General features: G+C 47.5%; 6 protein-coding genes across 6 annotated transcripts; 3 read left to right on the top strand and 3 right to left on the bottom strand.

Moving 5' to 3' along the window:
- Positions 1–25: 25 nt before the first annotated feature.
- AGABI2DRAFT_138136 (hypothetical protein) lies at positions 26–1,754 on the bottom strand. Its single transcript, XM_006463795.1, has 6 exons — positions 1,474–1,754; positions 986–1,413; positions 743–928; positions 525–679; positions 316–470; positions 26–258 (listed from the first exon to the last, which is right to left on the bottom strand). Exons 1-6 carry the CDS (start codon positions 1,668–1,670, stop codon positions 120–122), a joined length of 1,260 nt encoding a protein of 419 aa, XP_006463858.1. The 5' UTR covers positions 1,671–1,754; the 3' UTR covers positions 26–119.
- A 3,533-nt stretch (positions 1,755–5,287) lies between these two features.
- AGABI2DRAFT_208788 (hypothetical protein) lies at positions 5,288–7,224 on the top strand. The gene is made up of 8 exons (XM_006463794.1): positions 5,288–5,705; positions 5,758–5,845; positions 5,894–6,039; positions 6,100–6,308; positions 6,364–6,663; positions 6,712–6,851; positions 6,913–6,973; positions 7,032–7,224. The coding sequence occupies exons 1-8, from the start codon at positions 5,464–5,466 to the stop codon at positions 7,151–7,153; spliced, it is 1,308 nt and encodes a 435-aa protein (XP_006463857.1). The 5' UTR covers positions 5,288–5,463; the 3' UTR covers positions 7,154–7,224.
- Positions 7,225–7,503: 279 nt separating this feature from the next.
- AGABI2DRAFT_138134 (hypothetical protein) lies at positions 7,504–9,677 on the top strand. The gene is made up of 8 exons (XM_006463793.1): positions 7,504–7,649; positions 7,706–7,813; positions 7,869–8,069; positions 8,125–8,132; positions 8,185–8,275; positions 8,333–8,764; positions 8,823–9,057; positions 9,107–9,677. Exons 1-8 carry the CDS (start codon positions 7,623–7,625, stop codon positions 9,445–9,447), a joined length of 1,443 nt encoding a protein of 480 aa, XP_006463856.1. The 5' UTR covers positions 7,504–7,622; the 3' UTR covers positions 9,448–9,677.
- Positions 9,678–11,301: 1,624 nt separating this feature from the next.
- Positions 11,302–12,191, bottom strand: AGABI2DRAFT_138133 (hypothetical protein; the record flags this gene model as incomplete). The annotated part of the gene is made up of 2 exons (XM_006463792.1): positions 11,878–12,191; positions 11,302–11,814 (listed from the first exon to the last, which is right to left on the bottom strand). A coding segment is annotated over exon 2 (218 nt), but the record flags the coding sequence as incomplete, so codon positions are not given.
- Positions 12,192–13,062: 871 nt separating this feature from the next.
- AGABI2DRAFT_120648 (hypothetical protein) lies at positions 13,063–14,242 on the top strand (the record flags this gene model as incomplete). Its single annotated transcript, XM_006463791.1, has 2 exons — positions 13,063–13,735; positions 13,794–14,242. 2 exons carry the CDS (start codon positions 13,063–13,065, stop codon positions 14,240–14,242), a joined length of 1,122 nt encoding a protein of 373 aa, XP_006463854.1.
- Positions 14,243–14,973: 731 nt separating this feature from the next.
- AGABI2DRAFT_120647 (hypothetical protein) lies at positions 14,974–19,142 on the bottom strand (the record flags this gene model as incomplete). Its single annotated transcript, XM_006463790.1, has 2 exons — positions 14,974–17,528; positions 17,597–19,142. The coding sequence occupies 2 exons, from the start codon at positions 19,140–19,142 to the stop codon at positions 14,974–14,976; spliced, it is 4,101 nt and encodes a 1,366-aa protein (XP_006463853.1).
- Positions 19,143–23,686: the final 4,544 nt, after the last annotated feature.

Genomic DNA, 23,686 nt, shown 5'->3' with positions numbered 1-23,686 from the left:
ATGGGCGTAGGCTTATATGGTGGTGGCGAGTGAACAATAGTAGATGCGTCCATTGTCTTAGTCATTCATTATCTAACACAAATACAGCACAAAGCCTTTTTGTTCTTCTGTCGCGACAATCAGAGCGGAATTCTTTCACCGTCTATCTTTATCCTAACCAGCGCAAATGGCCTCGTTCTCTTGTCAACCCCGTTCTGGAAGCCAGCACTCAACCAAAGCTGGTTCACAGTTGCATAGATGAATCCATCGTCAGCCACACTATGAGCTCCACCTTCAGAACATTCGCGCGTACAAAAGAGCTCTAGTCGTTCTCACCTCATGGTGTCTGCCCATGCTAAAATCGGCGAGCGCACAAATACAGAAACAAGTCCAGTATCGGGGTCGAAAACATTGATTGAATTGTGTTCAGGACTGCTGATGTAAATCTTGCCAGTGTTGTCAGATTCCAGCCCGTCTGCTTGTCCACCTACCTACATATCATGAGTAAGCCCGGGGACTTTAATAACTCTTTTTCATAACCTTACCTCGCCCAAAAACTGCACACTGTCCGCTGCCAGTAAAAATGCCAGGGTATCGTTATTTGTGTTTCTTCTCAAGGCCGATGTTTCAACACGGTACAGATCACGACTCGCAATGGGAGTGAAGTAAATAAATTTCCCGTCGGGGCTGATGGTAATGCCTATTGTTTTCGATGTCAAAATCGGCAAGTAACTGGCTTTTGATGCTATAGACGATCACTAACCATCAATGCCACCTCCACCTCCTGCAGTCTGATAATGAATGCTCGGTGTCCCAGGTGTTTGAGCGAAGGTTGGTGCTCCAAAGAACGTCGGAAGGAAGCGGGATGTTAGCGAAACTTCCTTCAGTTGGTTCAAGTGTCTCCACGATTCATCAGTTCCAAGGTCAACGACAATTATACCAAAGCCACCTGCCAATCATTCGCCAAAAATTCTTGTTCACCAGAGGAGAATACTAAAAAGCTCACCGCTGTCAGCGATATATGCTACACCTTCCCCAGAATCAGTCAGACTTGGTGTCAAATCAATCCGAACGTCATTCAAGTAACCAGTAGGCGGAAGGATTCTCTCGGGGAAAGTAATCGTCTTAAATGGTGTTGTCGCATTTGCCCCAAGATCGAATCCCATGAGTTTCGGTCCTCCGGGTGCAGCCAGCAAGTTATCTCCCCCAGGTGATGGTCTCCCTTTATCCAATACCCAAAGCCGATCCTTCGAATCAACGATAAGGCCTTGGGCATTAATAACATGTTCCGAATCACTTGATCCTACAGTTCTTCCCGAAGTCGAGTTGGTAAGTCCTCCAGGAGGAGTATTGAATTCTTCAGTAGGAAATGCAACCTCCCCGTCATCATTGACGATTTCAACCAATGTTAAAGGACTTTGGTCCAAATTACCACTGGAGTATTCTCGTAGTGTCAGCGTTAGTGGTCTCCATAATTAAAGTGATGCAAATGACCGATTGAATGTCACAAATGCCCTTCCAGTCTTGCTGATAACAACGCCAATAGGAGCATCGCCTTGAAATAAATGAACAACCTCCACTTCAGGCCCAAATGTTCCGTTATCAACGAGTCCCGGTCTTCCATCCAAGGGACGGAAATTAATAGCCAGTACCCCAGATAACGCGAACAACAACAAAGGGATTCTCAGCATCTTTCAGGAGGTTGAACCACAATGAATTGGTGGCTTCTCTTTATGCTCTGCATTCATCGATGAGAGAAGCATATGTTGAGAAACGGGCAACTTCTGAGTGGTACGATAGGTGTTCTCATGGAAAGTGTTGCTGTTTAAAAGTTTTGTGCCACACTTCGATATTCCACTTCAACGTTGATTTTGTCCCAGCGTCCGTGTAAACAGAAGCTGCGAACATACGTCATGAGTACCACAGCCGACCCTGAGAACTGTGAGTTTTTTTTTGAAACGGATCAGGAACATGTTGTAATGAAGCGATGTATTTAATTATTTTGGGTAGTAGGGCCGCGGAGCGGCGGAACAGAGAGACAGTCGTTCCTTTGTGCTTCGCCTAAACATCAGAGCACTCGGAAATTTCCTACAGTGGTCCCACCCCCAGATCTCTTGGTAGGATCATACTGTCGAAGCCTCGGCAGAAAGAACTCCGGAAATAGATTCCGACAGATCTTGGTCCAGACCTCACCTGATGAATGAGCAGCCGTGAGCACCTGATGAACCTTTGATGTCATGATAATCTGAGCTGGTGGCTGCGCGTGGACGGCGTCTCGCTTGTTCACAGAAGAACACTAATTTTTTTTTGCTACGTAGTCGACCTATTGGAACCGAGGAAGAATCTAGATCTAACACATCAGATAAACACGAGTTCGGTTGCAATTGAAACTGCTTTTGCTTCGCAATCATGCTCTAGTTAACCTTTGGCGAGTGCTTAAGCGCTTGGTTTGGAATTGGTCGTCTATCAAGAAAAACAGGGCGATATCTAATGAACCTCATGAAAACACATCATCGCGCTACTTCAAAGGGAACTCACAATTTTGTTATTGTAAGTAAGTGTATGAAGGAGCGACTAGACGACAAGGACACCGAAGACTAGAGGTATCGATGAAAGTCTAATACCGCATTTGAGATGCTAGTGTGCTTCGAGTATCAAAACGAACCTCGACCACTCTCTATCTTCATCCTGACCAGCGCAAATGGTCCCGTTCACCTGTCTACCCCATAATCGAAATCCCGGACTCAACCATATCTGTAAAATTTTCCCGTGTTATCCGAAGACTCCATGCCGTCTGCTTGTCCGCCCATCATACATCAACAACTTGAAGTAGGTCAGGAAACTTCATAGTGCATTTTCAAAACCCTATCTCGCTAAAATACTGCACGCTATCCGCTGCCCTTATAGATGCCGGGCTATCATTGTTTGTATCTTCTCTCAAGGCCGAAGTCTCAACACGGTATAGATCGCGGTTGGACAAGTAAATGAAACTTCCGTCCGCAGCGACGGCAAAGCCTGTTAATCTGTCAATAGTACCCTATATTGAGGTTCAAATCATCCGAAAAAAACACTGTCACACCCGCCGCCGCCTCCTACATTTTTGTAATGCAAACTCGGGAACTGAGTGTTCAGAGGAAGGTAGGGAAGCCAAAAAGTGTTGGGAGACAGCGGGACGTAGGCGAGACCACGAATAACTGATTCAAGTGCCTCCATGATCCAACGGTCCCAAGGTCGACGATGATAATACCAAATGAACCTGTACAACTTGTCGCAAAAGGTCCTATGCATTTACATGAGATTAAGAACACACCGCTACCAGCATTGGATGCGACGCCTTCACCATATCCTGTCAAACTCGGCGTCAAGTCAAATCGAACATCATTAATTTAACCGGTAGGGGGCAAGACAGTTTCGGGAAGGGTACTAATCGTCTTGATTGGCGTTAATGCATTTGCTACAAGATCAAAACCCATGAATTTCGGTTCGCCAGTAACTGCAAGAAGGTTGTCCCCAGCAATCACGGGTCTCCCATTATCCAACAATAGTAAACGAACCAGTAGTTTACCGAATCAAGCACCATTTGATTAGTTGATGAATTGATCGTTCAGAAGAACTCAAAAACCTAAAAACAACCAAATGTCATGCACAGAAACACGAGGTCCAAATCACCGGAAATGTAATGACACAGTGTAGTATGACGTAGTACGTGGTCTTCTTTCAAAGCTTGATTAATGCCTTGATTGATGACCACGTTAGGAAAGTCTTAGGATAATTTCGAGTAACTCGAAGCCCCCTCTCGCTGAGAGCGCGATGAAATGGTCACTTGGTGAGATTTTTCGAAGAAAAAACCATATGGCCCCAATGCAGAAATTACAAAGCATCCGAAGCGGAAGGACTGGAAACGTAATTTCGCCATTGGCTACAGTTTACTTTGAAGGGGCGTTAAAAAGACTCCTGCGCCCTACAGAGCCGGATCCATCATTACAACACTTCTCGAGACCTACATGCTCTGGATGGTAAGTAACGGTCGCAACGAAAACAAAGGTCAGCCGCGGTCCACGGCTCGCTTTGTGGCCTCCCCTCTGAGGGCCCTGTGATTGCCAGTGAAGGATAAATCGGGAACGACGGTAACTATTCAGGACGATAGCTAAGAAAAGTACGAAATCCGGGTCATTTGAGGTCCACGATGTATGCTGCGACTCGGACACGAAATGTCAGAAATATATTCCACTGAGGAATACAGGCCAAACGCTTAGAGGCACGTAGTATGTATATGGGTCTGCTGCACCGGCTTCCATGGATTTCATATCGCTAGAATAACTGACCGCCACTGTCACGTCCTCTTTGCGTTCATAAGCTGTTCTATGAATTCTCCAAAAATGCATTTCACTGTCATATTGATTTCATAGGTAACATGAACGCGGTCGTTGAATTAAAAAAGCGAGTTCGTCTTCACGCTTGTGGTCTTTGGCGGAAATGAACTTATCAATTTACTCGATGAAACATCCTTCGGCTGACAGCTTGGAAAAGTATAGTATATTTCGAAAATGTAGACTTTCATGGCGCTTGAATGTTTCATGTTAACTCTGAGGGGCGCCATTTTGTTGGAAAAAATTGTCGCGTAACTAGAGCACGTGTATCGGATCAATCAATCAATCGAGTTTCCGAACCAAGAATATTTGCAATTTCACTTCAAGACTACGATGACCAGCGGCGAAACTACACAGAACTACACCCTTCATCATCCGTCATTCTCCTTCTTCTAATGCAATTGACCCGTATTCCTCCCTGTTGATAGAGATTGGTGCAGCTATGCCCTCGGTCCGAAGTTCGGATTCCCTAGTTTGATCCGAACAATGTTTCATCTGATAAGTATGTACAAAGGAAACCAGGACCAGTAAGCGCCATATTCAAGTGTTTTATCTACTATGGATTTGAGGATCACATATACGAATTCCCCGTTGAATTTCTGTCAGTGGCCAGTCCCACCTATGGGTAGGATTTTAAAATCCAGGGTGTGGCCATGTCACCCGAGGTGCCTCAGGCAACTCGCTTCAAATACAAACGATCTTGTTCAATTGCGCGGATTGCTGAGGTAACGCGATAGCGTAACACCTTGACTCTTTAGTAGCAATGAGTCTACGATGCTTGCATCCGACACCGAAATGCGGCGATAGCCGGCAACCTTGAATCTATTGTTCCCATTGTTCCGGCGGCGGACCAGATCTTGGATTCCTGGGCTAACAATTGTCTTTGCATGGAACAATAGACATCATTATGACTGCCAGCAAATCCTTGTTCTTCTATCGTACAAAATGGGCATTTAACCTGTTTCTCTTCTCTTCACTCCCCATCGCCCAATTCGACGTCTCTCGCTCCTGCTAGTCCGTTTGCTCTCTTATTACGCTGGTCGTGAACCATATACCATCCGCTCCTTGAAACGCGCACGATTGATTCGTGAAAATAAATACACTATAATTCGCGATGAAAGCCTTCCTTGTCATTGTCGCCCTCACTTCCTTTGTCTTTTGTGCGCCAACCTGCTCTCGGCAACGACCGTCGAGTGGCATCAACTCTGCTGCTTCCAACGCAACTGCAACATCACAAACACAAAGTAAACTGGTCACTGGCTGGTATGGTGGTTGGTATGGTTCGAGGGCGAGTGACAAGTTCACCGCAAGTCAAATTCCTTGGGAAAAATATTCATACGTGACTTATGGTTTTGCGTGCGTATACCAGTGTGTTCTTGCTGGATATATTGACTAAGAAACGATATAGTGTTCCTAGTGAGGATGTTCAGCAAAATCTTGAACTGCCGGATGGCGAAGCTGCCTTCAATGATTTCGTCGAACAAGCTAGAGCAAAAGTGTGTCGATTATTCTTTCACCTCCTGCTGAGACTTACTTTACTCCAGAATGTTAAAACAATGATATCCGTTGGAGGGTGGTCTGGCTCGAGATTTTTCTCTTCTTCGGTTGCTACTGCCGACAGTAGAACTGCCTTCGCGAAAGCGCTTCTCAACTTTACGACTGTACATAATATGTCTGGGATCGACTTCGAGTAAGTTGTTTCGCCCTGCGCCTTCAGTTCCAACAGCGGTACTCATGTATACCCACTTAGTTGGGAATTTCCGAATAAGCAGGGCATGGGCTGCAACGTTATTTCCGACAACGATACCACCAACTTCCTCGAGCTTCTTCGAATTGTCCGCCAGCAGGCGCCAGAAGGATTCAAACTCACGGCCGCTGTTGGTATTACGCCATGGAATGGTCCTGATGGCAACCCTCTCACTGATGTTTCTGAATTTGCCGAAGTCCTTGACCACATAGGTAAGTTCCATCTTTGTGGTTATAATGTATCATAATCACTGAAATTTGTCCATAGAAATCATGGGTTACGACGTATATGGAGCTACGTTCTCAAAAGTCGCTGGTCCCAACGCACCACTCGATGATTCTTGTGCTCCTACGGATCAACAAACTGGATCTGTCACTTCTGCCTTGAAACAATGGACTGCCGCTGGATTTTCCTCCAATCAGATCATGTTGGGTGTCGCTTCATATGGTCACGGCTTCCGTGTTCCAAATTCTAGTATTGGCAACGATTCTCAGAAACTCGCTCAATTCCCTTCTCTCTCCGAGGACCAAACTATTCTCGGTACTGCTGAGGCCCCAGGAGACTACGGTATGTCATTTTGTTTCATTTTTTGTCTCCAACTCTCATGTTTCCCAGGGCAACTGGACATTTGTGGCAACACAACTGGTCCCGGCGGTGTTTTCGAGTATGGTGATATGGTCAAACGAGGAATTATTGATTCCAAGGGAAATGGGGTTGACGGCCTCCTCTTTCAATACGACGAATGCAGTCAGACAGTGAGTAAAGAGATAATCCTTGCGAGGCATGAGATACATGGTTGATCTCGAATCATCACAGGCATACGTATACAATTCCACCTCCGAAATCTTGATCAATTATGATTCGACTAAGAGCTTTGGTGCGTGCATTAAAATGTATGGGAGGTAGCTCTCCAGATTTGCTGACGTTGAGTTTAGTGGCAAAGGGTGAATTTATCCGTGAAAATGACCTTGCGGGCTTGGCAATGTGGAATGTCGGTTCTGATACCTCGGACAATTCACTACTTGATGCCATCACCAGTAGCATGAATGCTGAATGAGTATATATTTGTAGCATTATCGGTTTTGCCGGCGTTCCGGCATCATGTAGCAATAATATTCCTAATTCTGCCGCATACGAAGATGGCTTATCTGATCTTAAAAGTGGATTCAAGTTTATACGATTAGCCTATCACGGCAGAGACAGATGATCATATCGATTACACCAACTCTTGTACCTTTGCATATAACACTGGAATATACGCGATCCACCGATGACAGTACTCACTGAGCCGATCCTCTTTGACTGAGAATTATTCCACCCTGAAGGGTGTGAATATTGCCTCTTATGTGCAGGGAGGGAGGGTTCGGGGGTATAAAACTGATCGCTGATCGACGAATTTCGGTTTTATCCGGTTCCACATTCTGCTAACGAGTGATTTTTCCATGTCGCGATTCCTGACTAGGTCTTTCCTCCGGACTACTACCGCCCACAGATTTCTTCCTGTATCCCGGATTTCTTTACGAGCCATGGCCACGGCAAATACACCAGCCTTCGTACGTTTTTATTTCCAGGACACCCCCCTCACGTTCTGACTCGGTTCACCTTGCAGAACAAGATGCTCTACGCGCCTCTTGCAGAGATTGACCCGGAAGTGAAAAACATCATCGATAAGGAAACATGGAGACAGTTTACCGGGCTTGAGCTCATAGCCTCCGAGGTTTGTACAGCTTCCGCTTCTTTCGCATGTCATGGGCCCTTACACAACTAAGTAGAACTTGACGAGTCAAGCGACCATGGAAGCTAATGGCTCTATTCTCACCAATAAGTACTCCGAGGGTCTGCCTGGCGCCCGCTACTATGGGGGTAACGAGTACATTGACGAGCTCGAGGTCCTCTGCCGGAAACGTGCCCTAACAGCATTTAACCTCGACCCCGCAGTCTGGGGAGTGAATGTTCAACCCTATTCAGGAAGTGTGAGTAACTGCTCGCCAGACTGCTCACTCGTTCTAATGTTACGTTGCTCTGTAGACGGCTAAGTCAGTATGAATTTCATTGTTAGCCGACTCTAGCGAACTGATGATCAACCAGTTTTGCGGCTCTGACTGCTTTGATCCAACCGCAAGATCGCCTCATGGGTCTGGGTCTCCCGGATGGTGGTCACCTTACGCATGGATATTATGTCTGTCTATGTCATTCACTCCACCTTGATGCTGAAATTGATTTCCTGTTTTTATAGACTGCTAAGAAGAAGATGACAGCTTCATCTATCTATTTCCAATCTTACCCTTATGCCATCACTCCTGATACAAACCTCGTTGATTATGCTGCCCTCGCCGCGCAGGCTAAAGTCTTTAAGCCTCGTCTTGTTATCTGTGGTGCTTCGGCTTATCCTCGCGACTGGGATTATGGAAAGCTCCGCGAAATTTGTGATAAAGAGGGCGCCTTCCTCATGGCTGATATCGCCCACACCAGTGGTCTTATTGCCGCACAAGAGTTGGACAACCCCTTCGAGTATTGTGATGTCGTTACTACTACGACACATAAGACACTGCGGGGGCCTCGTGCAGGACTCATCTTCTTCAGGAGAGATCGCCCCAATGCTCCTGATCTTGAGAAGCGTGTCAATGACGCAGTTTTCCCAGCATGTCAAGGTGGTCCTCATAACAACGTAAGTTCAATGATTCGTTCTCCTTCTGGAAGCTCCGTGCTGACCAGATCTATTATAGACCATCTCGGCTATCGCTACTTCTCTCCTCCAAGTCTCACGACCCGAATGGAAGGCGTACGCTAAACAGGTCATTGCTAATGCCAGGGCTCTCGGAGAGTCTCTCGTTGCCAACGGGTATAAGCTACAGACGGGTGGAACTGACAACCACCTCGTTCTCATGGATCTCAGGCCCCTTGGTCTGACTGGCAGTAAAGTTGAGAAAATTTGCGACCTGATGGGTATTACCATCAACAGTAAGCTTCGATATCCATTTCGCCTGTCATTGACACTAATATTTTTTAGAAAATGCCGTCTCTGGTGATGCGTCCGCGCAAGTCCCCGGTGGCATCCGTCTTGGTACCTCGGCCCTCACTTCTCGTGACATGAAGGAAGAAGATATCAAAGTCGTTGCTGACTTCCTTCATCGTGCTGTTCAACTTTCGCTGCTTGTCCAGAAGGAAGCTGGTTCAAAACTTCTTAAAGATTTTGTCCGTGTTGCTACCACTCCACAGGAAGGTAAACAAGGGTACGCTCAAGTTAAGCAACTCCGGGACGAGGTCCGCGATTTTGCTAGCAAGTGGCCGTTGCCCGGTGTCCAAACTGCTGGCCTCCAAAAGCCTGAAGGATATCATGAAGACTTTTAATCTGGATCACAGAGTCGGGATCTTATTTCGCTGTTAATAAGGATCCCGCAATGATCGAAATATAGCGTCATGTATCACATTGATCTTCTCCCTGCATTTTCTTTTTCGTTTGCTTCATAATGATTCAACACATTGGGATTGATTGAATTTGATGAGACGGGCATTCAACATAGTCCGTGCGTCTTGTACTTGTAGCGACACTCTATGAATGAAAAAATTGAGGTGTAGCGACAGTTTCATATTCGTCAGGGTGGAAGGTTGAGCGAAAGGGACCGACGTGAGTGCGTGTAGGTCCATATGTGTTGTTCACACACATTGCCTGGCCCTACACAGCTTACATAAATCCGCTAGTTCGGGCACACGAATCATTGTTCCAGGCCCTCGGAAGAATAACGAAGGGAATCGCTTGTGCTATAGAGCCTGCGCACTTTTGGAAATGAGGTTCAGCGTGGCCGGTTGCGACAGGCGCAGACACGTTCCAAGGAAACTCGACTCCCAGAAGCGAGTCAAATTGTCAAGTGTAGTAGAATCGACGCACTAACTTCTGACACTTTTGATCAGCTGCTGTTGAACCGCAGATTCTATTCTCGTCTCATAGCCGTTGTCTTTGTTTTCTGCGATCAGAACTGGTCAAGTAAGAACTGTACAATGACGTAGCTGTTGGGTATTCCATAAATACCTTTGTCGCTAATCTCAGCTCTTCCTTTTCTTTGAGTTATACTATATACTATATTCGTTAGCCGCACAGCCCACGCCGACATCACCACGAGGACCAAATCCACAACGCAGTTGTCATCGAATTAAAGATACGTTTTTTTTTGGCGGGGTCATAAGACGTCTCGTCACGCTTCCAACGCCGCCATTGGCTGAGGACGTGACCAGTGACCGATCGTCACTTCGTCTGCTCACACCGTGTTGTTTACTAGGGGTGGTAAGCTATCGATGCTGGACTCGCTGGACTCGTAATGGTGCCGCATGCGGTACCGTGGGTGTGAGCCTGTGATGGCGCGTCATCGACGAGGACCAAGGATAATGGCGGAACACTTTGAAATGTCGACACACAGCCCGCTACCGACGAAAGCCAACATTTCTGTTCCACCCGTTAGCTCCGTTATCAGCTGGCATTCGATAAAATAACTCAGGATTATGTAACAAGGTTCCGTGTCGGAGGTCATGTGCAAGCCGACGCCTAAGCTGTGGGCCATCGTAATGCGAGGCATCTGAGATCTGAGCAAGGCGAGGTCTCAGGGCCGATAACCGTTGGCGCCGTTCCTTGGGCCTTCTCTTCTCGTTTGGACCCTTGAATGGAATCTGCAGGAATTGCGCCACCGACCGAGGAAAACAAAATGACAAAGGTTACCGCACGCGTCTTTCATTACGGGGCATGCGGCCAAGAATTGTTATATATGAACCGTGTTTCTTTCGAACCCACATAGCCACGGCACACCACTCAAACCGTTCCTTTTGGCGGCTCGCACTGGCTGGATATGAGTTTCTCCTAACGCGTGTTCTCGTCGTCCTTTTAAACACACAGGGTCCTTGGCTTCCGATCTTCAATCGCGAGTATGCCCAACGGAAGTTCTTCTACCTCCTTGTCCTCAGAACATTTGCTGTCACTGCATCCTTCCCCCGCTTTTTCCCCAATGGCTTCCTATTCCTATTCTCCTTCCCATGTCCGCCATATGGACGAAGAACGTGATTTAAATACAAGCCTAACAATCCACCCATCATCACCGGATTATACAATCGTTCCGCCGTCCCTTTCTACCACGAATGGCTCTCGTATGGGGGGACAGTGCATCCGGCATCTCGCCCTGATATCAGGAGAAGGAGAACCATTTCATATGCACCCCTCAATTCCTATCTTCCTTTCGTCCGTATCATCGATAAAAAGCCTCCATATATCATGGCATTCGCTCGACTGGAATCTACTTCCAGACGACCAGCGGGCAGCCTTGATCAAACTCATCACACTCCACTCTCTTGAAGAATTGGAGATTATCGCCTCGCGTAATTTCCCGTTGGATTTGCTTCGGGGCTTTTCTGGCGCGACTCTAAGAATAGCCTTTGCTGGGGATCTCATCTCGAATATCTTCATTCGCTCAATGCCACCAGCTCCACCAGGTACTCAGATCTTCACGAACTTGTCATTAATGGGCCAACGAAACGTGGTATCGTTTATGGAATACTTCGGTATTCAACCTCAAGTTCGAGACGCGTTGCGCGGACTTAGAGTCCTATGTATAACTTGCGTTGACGATGACAATCAATATGAGCCGCGGAGGAACCTTGACATCGTCCGATCTTTTTTAAGATCTCTTGACAAGTCGAGGATTCGGGAGCTCAGGGTACAGGATGAACGTCCAGGTAAATATATACTCCCGGTTCGCGAAGTTTGGTCCCCGGCTAAAGCTATACAATAATTCCTAGGCCCTGTTATAGGTAGTTCACCTGGTGTTCAACATCTTCCTTCTCTGCAGGGTGTAAAAAGCATTGAAGGGCACCTTCGCGTCAAGCGGCTGTTCACTCCAATGCAGGTACACACTACACTACGAGAATGGCTCACATCACTTCTTTCCTGTTTACCACCTTCCACTCGCCTTCGATCTCTTGATGTCACATACCAAGTGATATTCAAGCACCCATTCACAGACCTAGATGGTCTTATGCAAAATATGAGGCAGTTATGGAGGGAACTAGATTTATATCTGGCCCGTGGATTTGCTAGCTTACAACAAGTAAATATGGGGTTCCAGCTACATGGTGTGGATGCGCATGAGCGCTGGATGGTGTTCAATGGGGAGAATCAACCTACAGAGCTTGAAGCACGAGGAGTTGATTGCTCGTTCTGGGTTCGTGACATCTAGTCTAGTTAGATCGCTTGCCTATTTTTATGTTCCATTTATGGAGTCATAGCTACGGCCGGTCCGCCTTCCCTTCAGACTCCAATCATTCTTCATTAATGCTAAAACTAAAAAACTGAAGCTGAAATTTTTCAACGGGTATGTACATTTTCGCCGTCCCCCAGACTCCAGAGGGAGACTCTGATGCAATATCACACGGGTGATGGCCTGCCAATGAGTAAGCCGAACACATTGCGCAAGCGTGGTCTTCCAGGAATCCAGGAATCAAAGGGCAGCTTTTTTTCTGCACCTCATTTTTGGCTGCACGAGGCAATTCTTTTGTTCTTTGGTCTCGGCGGCTGTCAGGGTAGAGGTCACCGACTGGCCGTAAATGGAGAATTTCCGTGTGCGGCTATGACAGCACTGTCTTGGATTGAGATATTGAGGACTCAGGAAGCCCAATTATGCAACCATAACCCCAGAACAACCCCTGGAACATCTTTCTGTTTCTTTCCCAGATTATCACTCGCCCGATAGTAGGGACGCATCATTTACTTTCAATGGACTCAACACGCCATCCCCAAAAACCTGAATGAGATTCACATATATTCCTGCAAACACTTCGATCCCCTTTTCACAATTCAGACATCCGTGACGGTACCCAGCTCTGATAGGTATTTAACTCGACGTGTTTCCCGGTCGACGAGGAATATGCACATGTATTGAACCCTGACCCCACTTTTGAAATTTTAACAATCGACATCACCTTCCCATGGCTGACACCTTCAAGCCGGATACAGTCCATACGATAAATCCATTGGACCCAAAACATCCCTTCCTCTTCATTAACAACGACGATGACGCCACACATATCAAGTCTCTCACAGTTCACACTGAAGGGACATCGAGTACTCTCAATCCCGAGCTCATCCAATTCCTTAATCGGTTGCGCTGTTTGGAAAGATTCGTAATCCATTGGAAAACGCTCAACTGGGTAATGCTTGAAGAGCAAGAGCTCGGAGCACTTGTCCAACTCTTCTCTCTACCAAGTCTACAACGACTCGAAATTCTTGCTTCTGCTAATTTTCCCTTGTCATTATTGCGATATTTTACCGGGAGCAAGCTATGCATCGCGGCAACCACGCTCGCTACAGCAGTAATGCCTGTATTTCCGACGGATACTCAAGCGAGAGAGCGGGGAGCGCTTATAGATTTGTCATTAGTCGGCGCTCGAAATATCCGAGAGTTCCGGACCTATATCGAGTGGCAAGGAGAGAGAGCTTTCGCCTCTTTGTGTTTCGTCAAGACCCTCCGGTGTAGCGTCAGTTGGCGAGAGCAGGACGAGAAGCCAGGAGAATTCAACAAGGATATTGGGTCGTTGTTGCAGCGAATTGGACATGTTTCGTCTGGACTGGAAGAGTTCAGGATACTTGACTGGCAGAATAGTACGTTACAAACCACAAGTATGTTCTGGCGTTAGATCGCTCACACGGGGCTATTTAGATTCCTTCGATGGATATCAATTCACTCAATCTGACCTCGCATCTCTGACGTCTCTAAAACGTCTTCACGTGCAACTTGGAGCTAGTCCGAAAGCTGACGAGAAGACAATGGAGACAATGGATTATTCACTCCGACGATGGCTTTTCCCTCTTCTGAATAACCTACCTTCACCAGCCTTGCTTGAACATCTCCATGTGATGTTTAGTTTCGTTGTCCCATTTCCTTGGCCATCCGATTTGCACACTTGGATGCGCACTTTTTCTATCGACCTTGATGAACACCTGGCTTCTACGTTTCCTAGCTTGACAATCGCAAATATGACCTTTGATCTACGCGGTGCGCACACGAAACCCTTCAATTGGCAAAATTTCAATGACTCAATTCGTCCGGAACGGTTGCAAACACGTGGCGTAACTTCTACTTTCCGGGCAGAGGTCTATCGTCCATAATCTCTGTATCATTTCCTTTCTCTTCGTGGTAGTTCCCGAATCCTATATATCTTAGTAGTACGATGTAGAATTCACAAGATTTATTAGAGTAGTCAACGCATTATTGGCTTTGTGGCAGTGCTTGTGCGGACCTTGATTGTACGTACGTGTTCAAGTTTTTGGTGACGTCATCTGTGGGTCCCAATCGTTACGCGTTAACGTTCATTAACCTTTAAGCTTTATGGGTTTCTTTCAGCTGATCTTGGTGGAGCGACACTCTCTCACATGCTCGCCCACTTCGTACCGAGTCTAGGGACAATATGTAACCCTCGTCAATGTACAACTCTTCCGCTGCACCCGATACCAATGAAACCTGTTAGTGATTTCTACTCTGAGTAATATAAAGTTTCGTAGCATGATGATGACCTCGTGTACTGCAACGTGTCAGGCTATGTGACTCAAATACAGAAATCTATATTTAATTTACCAAAAGCCACAGGTCGAACATGAGGCATGAGGCGTCACAGCATTTTAACAGCATTTTAACTCATGAAAAGTGATTGTGAAAAATTCCTTCCTAACCTTCTACTACTTCCCGCCTCACGAACATTCAAACGACTGTCCATCGATCGAAAAACACAGACGTTTGATATTGAGTAAACAACAATGATAATCATACAAAATGAAGATGAGTGGGTATATATATACACGAGATAGATAATCCTCAAGCTTTATGAACAGGACCGATCAGTTCACCAACCCATAAGACTAGGAGCTCGTTCCAGCAAGTCGTTGAGACATCTCACTACATTCCCCGCCCCTTCCTTCACCACATCTTTCTGGCTCTCCACCACCTTCGGTAGCAGCTTCGTTTCAAATCGATCCGGGTGCCATTTCTTAATCTGATCCTTGATCCTATCCTTTATACTTGGCCCCGGTTTGTCCTTCGCAAGGTAAATTTCCTGTTTCAGGTACGCCCAGATAGCGCCAGAAGTAATATCCTCAACGGTTTTCGGTAAAGTAAACATGGGCCAGGGGAAGTTACCCCACTCAAGTCGCTCATGTTTCGATAGCGTTTCCCATTGGTTTTCATGATACATATACACCTGCATCATGTCACCGCTCGATTTTCCTGCACTGGCCAACTTCGCCTGACGCAAAGTTTCCTGTCGCTCCTGGTCTAGTCGATACTTTTCACGTGTGGATTGGTTCTGTTCCTCGGCGGACTTTGGTTTTTCCGTTCCCGACGTAGACGCCGAAGCTGAAGAATGGGTACCGAAATTCGTGGAGGGTTTACGGCGAGCATTTGACGATGCACTAGAGCTCGCTGACGTCGCCTTTGCAGAACTCCAAGCAGAAGTCCCAGGTGAGGTGCCCCAGCCCGAAGTCCCCCCGGAAGAACTCCAGCCAGAAGGTCCACTTGAAGCACCACGACTATCATGACTGGTCGTGGAGTTGGCTCTGGTCGGAGGGCCACGGTTGCTACCAGACGCAGAATTGGATGACCAAAAACCATCAGGGCCTGAGCTGTCTCGCCGGTGATGCTCCCTTTGTAGCCGGATGCGCTCTTGTTCTTCTTTGAACCGTGCTTCTCTGTCTCTTTCTGCCTTTTCTTTTGCTTCATGTAACTCTTGCTGTCGTTTCCGTTCTTCCTCCTTCGCTTTCTCCCCATCTGCAATTCCCTGCTGGCGCTTTTGTTCCTGTCGTCTTGCCTCCTCTCTTACTTTCCGTTCATCACTGGCTCGCCGGCGCTCTTCTTCTTCTAGACACCGACGCAACTCTTCGCGCGCTTCCTCCCTTATTTTCCGTTCTTCACTTGCCCGCCGGCGCTCTTCTTCTTCTAGGCGCCGACGTTTCTCTTCGCGCGCCTCCTGGATTTCCTGCTCCATCTGCACTCTCCGCATCTGCTCTTGAATACGTTGCTCCTCCCTATCCGCTTCCTCTCGTTTTATACGATCCCTTTCTTCCTCCCGCCTTTCCCTTTCCCTTCTCTCGTGATCATACATCCCATCATCCTCCCTCTTCTCACGGTCTTTATCCATCTCATTCTCTTTCGGAACGTCGTCTCCCAGCTTCTCCTTCATTTTGTTTAGTAAATCGTGCTCACGCTTCTGTAGGTCATTCCACTGTTTCTTCAGATCTTCTTTCACAGCCTCAACTTCTTTTCTGTCTTGAATGAGAGAATTCTCTCTCATTTCAGCGTCCCTCTCTCTTTCGGCAACACTAGTCGCTCGATCCTCTAAGTCATACTTCGACATTTCGGCGTCTCTTTCCCTGCTCTGAATAGCTCGCTCTCTGTTCTCTAAGTCCTCCTCTTTCCTCCTCACTTCATTCTCCCGATTACTGATCGCGCGTTCCCTATTGCTCACATCATCTGATCGATGGTTGAGTGAAAGGTCTTTCTTCTTCGCATCCGTGACCTTCTTCTTGAAGTCTTCCTCCCTTTTCTTCATCTCCTCTTCTTTCTTCTTCAGCATGCGATCCTTCTCCTTCAATTCTTTCTCCCTCGCTTCAAGCGACTTCTCAGTTTGTCCGACTAGAGCATGAAGCTCTTTAGTAGAAGCCTCGAGGTTCTTTACAACCTCTTCCCTCTCCATCACTTCGCTTTCTTTTGACTTTGCCTCTTCCATCGACTTCTGTGCCTCATCCATCAAATTCAAAGCCTCTTCCATCAACTCTCGTGCCTCGTCCTTCGACTTCTGTGCTTCCTCATTCAGCTTCTGCGTCTCCCCACTCATCCTCCTTGCATCCTCCTCACGACTTTTCGCGACTTTGAGGCGCCGTTCCGCCTCCTCCCTAGAGATCATTTCTCGCCCCTCAAACTCAGCGCACCTTGTATTGAGCTTCTGTTCTCGCATTTGCAAACGCTCCTCTCGCTCCGCAATCATTTCCTGCCTTTTTCTCAATTCCGCCTTTTCGTTATTCAATTCACGCTCCTTCTTCTTCATGTCCTCTTCCAGCTTCTGTAAGTCGGCTTCTCTAGTCGATACTTCGGCCCTCATGTCACGAAGTCGTTGTTCATTCCTCCTTCTCCATGCAGTATATTCGGAATGCTCGCTGGATTCATCGATATTTTTCATACTATTAGCGCTATACCGTCCTTCAAACGAGTTACGAGAAGGACTTTTGAAATCTTCTGCGTAGTCTTCTGCGATAGGAGGTTGGTGATATTTCCATTCGCGCCAGCCTGGGCTCTGTCCTGTGAAACTCTCAGATTGGTCTGCTGACGATGCCATGGTGGCAGGATTTGGCGATCGATGTGGAACGGGAATACTCTGCGAATGAGAAGAGTAGGGACGGTGCTGATCTGGTTGTATGGTCAGGAAAAATTAGTTTTAGTCTTCAATTTTTTACGGAAAAAAAGAATCGAATTACCATCATGCATCTCATGATTTGAATAATTTCGGGAATACGAGCCTGACCGCATAACAGCCGGTCGTATCGCTGGCTCTTGGTATGGTCCTAGGGGTGGATAATGGAAGGAATCGTAAGAGTTACCAGGGTCGCTCGGGCGAGAAGTCTTCGGCGGAGCAGGAGGCGTAAACAGAGGCCACTCATCGCTCATACTTTGATGGGGCCTAGATAGATATTGAGCAGGGACGGATGGGACAGAGGAGTCTGAATATTCTCTTTCCCGCCCTCCGGAGTCATTGAAATAGCGGGGTTTATTATACGATGTCGGAACACCAGGTGCGGGTGATACAGAAGAAGGGGATCGGTTGTCGGAAACAAAACTAGGAGCGGGAAAGAGATCCTTGGCCTTCCTTTCGTGAGGCTCGCGATCTTTTAGTTTGTCGGCGCGCGCTGGAATTGTTTCGTTAGGTGGATGCCTACTGCTAGCGACGGAACTCATGGATCGCATGCTAGCATCGCTACCTCTTCGGTTGATTGAGGGGTGTTGTTTGGCCGCTGCTGCATCTTCTTCGGGTGACACAGAGGGTGTCCAGAACTCGTCCATCGGTTTGCTACCAGGTGGTAAACCGGTAAAGTGGCGCTCAGATGATGCCCGTAGGGACTCAAAAGGGAGGTGTCTAATTAGATTGACACCGTTAGAACCAGGTGCGGCGGAAAACTCGTTAAACGATGCTTTAGATCGCAAGGAGGTATTGGAGGTACTGGAAGGCCTTTGTAACTCGTCATCAAAAGGAGAGTGTCGAGCACCATGCGTGTCATGCGTGGCAGTATTGCCGAAAGATTCATCACGATTGTTCGCTCCAGCGCCATGAGATGTACGACGTGCCGCCGCTGCCTCAAGTTGAGGTGGTAGTGGAGGTATAAGGTATGGCCGCTGAGTAAACGACGGTAGAGGCTTGGACAAAGACGATCGCGAATCACTTCGGGGTCGCAACTCTGAGGCATCGGCAGAAGGACTCGATGAAGGCTTGGGATGAGTATCGACATTGTGAACAGTGCTGGAAGCTGCACTCGAAGAAGATGCAGGACTACTGGAGCTCGTGTTTCCGCCTGTTGAGCTCTGAATTCTGTCCATGATCCCGTGCTGCTGCTTGACAAGAGACGGAGAGGGATTCTGTCCGGATAACCAAGACCGTTCCTCACGTTCCCGAGCTAGTTCCGCGAGGTAATGTTCATGTGCCATCCTACGAAATTCAACAACAGTTGTTTCTTCGTGTTGTTTTCGGAGCGAGGCCTCTTTTTCAGGGTCGGCTTTTATCTCCTTCTTAAGGTCATCTCTCGCGTTGGCGAGCATCCGATCAAGTTCTTTCTTTACATTACGCCAGATTCCCCTTTCCCCCTCATCAATAGGCTCTATATCAAGCGAATCCCTGGGTTTGGCAGTTCTGCTAGGGTGGTGTGGATAAGAAGTAGAGAAGGAACCGACAGAAGGTTGTCTGGATGGGGGATCTGTATTCGATGCAGGAGAAGCGACATGGTATGGATGTGATTCAGGCAAAGTGGGCATCGACTAGGAAAACGCGAAGAGGAGAAGCAAGTAGGCGCTGGCCTCAAGTGCGATGGATGATCAGACTGCGTGGATGGAAAGGTAACAGAGAGATAGACGACCGAGCAGTTGATGGTGATAGACCGGCCCAGCGAAAGTAGTTGTGTGCTGGATATCGTATGGAAGCGGGTGGAAAGGCAAGCGGCAGACGGGCCCTGGATAGAATGTTGAGTGCCTCATGTTCAGTACACGAGTTGTATTATGGAATATTCGTGATCGGGGACGAATCTTACTTTTTTGGAGACACCTTCGCTCTCAATTAAAACAAGAGAAAATCACTTACCAAGGACTCGTTGGCCAGTATGTCAGGCGGCAGTGGTCGTAAGTTGAGAAAGAGAGTACCTGCACTGCAGAGCCGCAGCTCAGCACCGCAGACCGCTCCCATTATCATTCCGGGCTTATCTAATACTACCATCTCCCATTTTAGCTTGCATAGATCAAAGAGACAGAGACCAATGGGACACGTCTATCTGAAAAGATGAATGGGGAAATTTAATGACACCCGTAAGCACTCTCTCGTCTTCACGCCTGCAAAGAAAATAGCCCAGATTTATGCTCTGGTGTGCTTCACGAATAAGGCGATCTAGATTCTACAATATCCGGGCCGGCGTCATCCCAGTAGCCGAAACCCAATTAGAGTCAGAGCGGGGCTCTTGACTTGCATCCGCCCGACGTCCATTCATGTAACTAAACACACACAGTAATAGCCTAGGTTGGTTGGTCTGCTTACAGGATCAAAAGCATCCGCGATGCTGGCAAATATGAAGGAGTTGATGCCAGTGCTTCTACGCTATCCGGAACGTCACAAGCCTCAGCAACGCAAAACCGTTTTTGGTCAACGTATCCCTGGCGTATCCGCGTCAGATTTGATGTAAGTCGAGAACGACAATTATAGCACTAAAATTGTCTAGAGGCTTCTGCTCGCGAGCGTCGTTTCCTCGGTGTTCTGCTGTGATTATCATTTGCGTTTTAAGCATACCCACTCGTTCGGTGAGACCTCTATCTTTTTTTCGCGGGAAATACTGAGTATATTTCCCACAACAACGGGGCTCACCGTCGCCCAATTTGACCGAATAGGCATTTGCTTCCTTTGCTTCCTTATACTTACTCGGAATCGGTGCTAGCTGTGTTTGTCCATCAGCGTCGGTTCTGGAACACGGCCAGAACACGGCATCTTTTCGATGCCCGCCCAAATTTGGATACTCTGCGAATCGGCAGCATGATATATTTTCAACACATCATGCACCTGACCTTCTTCAGCTCGACTGCCGACCGACTTGTGACTAATGATAAAGACTTTCAACCATCCATCAAATTCAGAAGAACAGCAGTATGATTATCTGATTTGAAGCTGGCAGTATGATCTCCGGCCAATCGAGTCTTGCTGTTTACGAAAAGAATATATTTCACATATAGAAACAAGATTAATTGCCTCTGGCTGAGTTTAACGTTTTAATTAGACTTGACCGACTTCAAGCGTGCTGGTGGCTTTCTTCTTTTTTGCAAGGACCCGTTAACATGAACCCGACAGCTATCCATGAAGATGTAAGGAGGTTCTTCAATTGTCGTCAAGTTAATTTTACGTCGCTCTAGATCTTCTTCTTGGAGAAAACCAGACCCCTAGTGGAATCTTTTACTCTAATATCTGTGTGTAAGCATGTATACAAGTGCGAATTCTGAAGGTATTACCGTATTCTGGTCTCCAGGCAGTGGAATCCTATTGTCTTGCCGTTCAAGTCTCAATTTGACGTCGAGGCTGGCCTAGAGCCAGTCAACCCTTCAAAGCGTATCCTGGCTGTGATGTAAGCTCATCCACCGTTCCTTTCCTAAAGAAAAGGAAAGACTCGGGGAACACCTCATTTGCGAAGAAACCACTCACATTGTTATTCCAGCTCATACCTCCTTGCTTCAAACCGTTCATCGCTCTTGAGGTGGGGCTAATACCCGTCTTTTTCACTCACCTCGATCGCCCGTTCTGCAGTGGAGTTCAACCAGAGTTCAACTGTCACGCCAAAACTGTATCTTGTTCTTGGCACCACCGCCCTTCTTCACCGATAAATACTGCTTCGAGTGTCCATCACAGATAACCGTGGTTTTGGCATAGAACGTTACGGGTCACTTTACCTTTGTGGTTGATACGGATTCCCTTGGTCAAAGACTCAAAGGAATGCCAGCAGAAAGAAATTGTTGGAACCTCATAGAAAAGTTTGTTACCTGAGTTTATGTCAAAACCTTTTGATTTGACTGATATGATTTGGTCTGGGCGGAGAGTGTGTGAGCGTTTTAGAGCTCGATAATCATTGTAGTCCTCGTTGACACAGGGTTAATAAAACGCCACAGGGGTATGCATCTGTAACATAGTCGAGAAACACCTCGAAAAACCTCGCCTTGACTGATTCTCATCAGTATGAAATGAATGTGAAGCAGTAAAGGTAGTAGAAGCTGGCAGAACTCCTGTTTCAGTTCGTGATTAATTGACGAGATGTGTCAACACTGATGATCGCAGCGATGCAATGCCTTTTTACTTTTCGTAAAATCCAGTTTGTGCCAGATACAAAGAACCGCGTCCGGCTGCTGAGCCCGTCCTGATAATCGAGTGAACACTCAGGTCTACTCAGGTACAGTCTGGGGAAAAGCACCTGGTGACGAGCACAAACCGAAATGATGCGACCACTGGCAGGCGGCCTACGCAAACGGTTGAGATAAGAGTGCAGCGAGAAATTTCCAGGTCATTTCCGATCAAGCATCAAAGAAGGATAAATAGCTGTTACATGCTGTCGCTTTGGAAGAAAGTTGGCCAGAGCACGAGTAAAAGCTTTCCGAGCCAGGTAACATTCTTTACCGGTTGAGAACGGTGCGTTGAATATGAAGTAGATTTGGCCTCGTCGTTGCGGGAATAACAAGAGCAGTTTGAGCGTCTATAGGGCAAAGGGCGGTCAGGGCTGCCTCGTGGTGGTGGGTTATTTCTGTTACGGTTTCTTGCGGTTTCCTAATTGTGCTGTTGTAGATATCCTTTTGGCACCCCTCCCGTACACGAGGCAAGCGGCGGATCCGTCCTTTTTTCCTTCTTACTATGTCAGTCCGCCGTTTTCTTCTTGCTTTCTGCGCTCTGACTGACGTCCAGCTCAGTTTCCGCACAGCTAGCACATCTGTCCCACACTACTTAATATCAATTTGATCTGCTGAACGTCTCCAGCCATGCCCGTCGCCACATCTAGCATGTCGACCAATGCTTTTGCTCGCCGGCAGTTTACTCGCCAACTTTGGTCAAATTTTTACCTTGGAGCCGTCAAAGTTCGCCAGAGTATGGATCAAGAAAGAAACATGGCATTGAAGGCCGCCCGTTCAGCAGCCCCACGGGGCCATTTGCAAGAACAACAAAGACTCAGTATCGCAAAGGAGCACGAGAAGAGGTATTTCTTCATGATGCGAAGCGAGTGGGACAGGACGTTGCGCGACAATGGGTTGGAACACGAAGACTGGGGCGACATCACACCGCAGGAGATGTCGGCCATTTGTGCGATCCTGGGACCTCCAGACCTTGACGCCGATGAGGAGAGCCACCAGCCTGAAATTGAAGAGGCTACTCAAATACAGCTTTCTCGCCCGCCCATCGAAGTCGCCCCACCCCGCCCAGTGCCACAACCGCTAAGTCAGAGCATAAGCCACCAAAGCCAATCCAGCGTTTCTACCCAGTACTCTTTTTCTTCTGCAAACGCGTCTTACGGAGCGCCCTCCATGTCCTCTCGTTCTCAAAATACTTCTTCAGCGGGGTATGCTCGTATCGACCCAAGAAACTTTACTGACGATGAACGTAATGATAGTTTCGGTCAGCTGTATGACAGAAACGGATCAGTATGTTCTGATATCCCCTCGTGCATTCCGATACTTACAGTCTTCTACAGGATTCTGCTATAGGCGGAGATGAAGAGGGAGGCATCCTTGTCCCAAGGTACCAAACCTGGGAGCGTGAAGACCAACAACCGCTGTCAGCCCACCTACCCAACCAGGGCTTTATCAACCATTCTCCCGCCGAATATCCTGTGTCACATTCCTACCAGCATCATCACTCCACATCCTCTTCTGTCCAGTTTCCTTCTCATGCTTCATCTTTTTCGAGACCTGTACCCGCTGAATTCCATAATAATGATGACCCTGACAGGCTTTTCATGCCTGCACCTGGTCACACACCGACTGTCCCCTCGAGTTCCGCTGCTGCCGTTCCTGCTCCTGTTTCCGCCACTGCTGCCAGACCGAAATCCAAGCTACGTTCCGAGTACATTGGACCTCAATTAACTACAAACGACTCCGAGAACGAAGCTGATGCCGATTTTGCCAGCATGTCGAAAGCAGATCAGACTGCAGCTTACGAGAAGTTTAAGTGGGATGTGCGGGTCCAGAAGATCCGCGAGTTCCACAATGAAGCTGCCGAACTTGACATTGAACTTGCCTCAAAGATTGACCACGTTCTGAATGATAGAGCGGCAACTGCCCAGCTGATCGCA

Source organism: Agaricus bisporus (genome assembly GCF_000300575.1).
Source record: "Agaricus bisporus var. bisporus H97 unplaced genomic scaffold AGABI2scaffold_9, whole genome shotgun sequence".
In the NCBI taxonomy this organism is placed as follows: Eukaryota; Fungi; Basidiomycota; class Agaricomycetes; order Agaricales; family Agaricaceae; genus Agaricus; species Agaricus bisporus.
The sequence above is the reverse complement of the archived record's forward strand: the minus strand, read 5'-3'. Positions and strand labels throughout refer to the sequence as shown.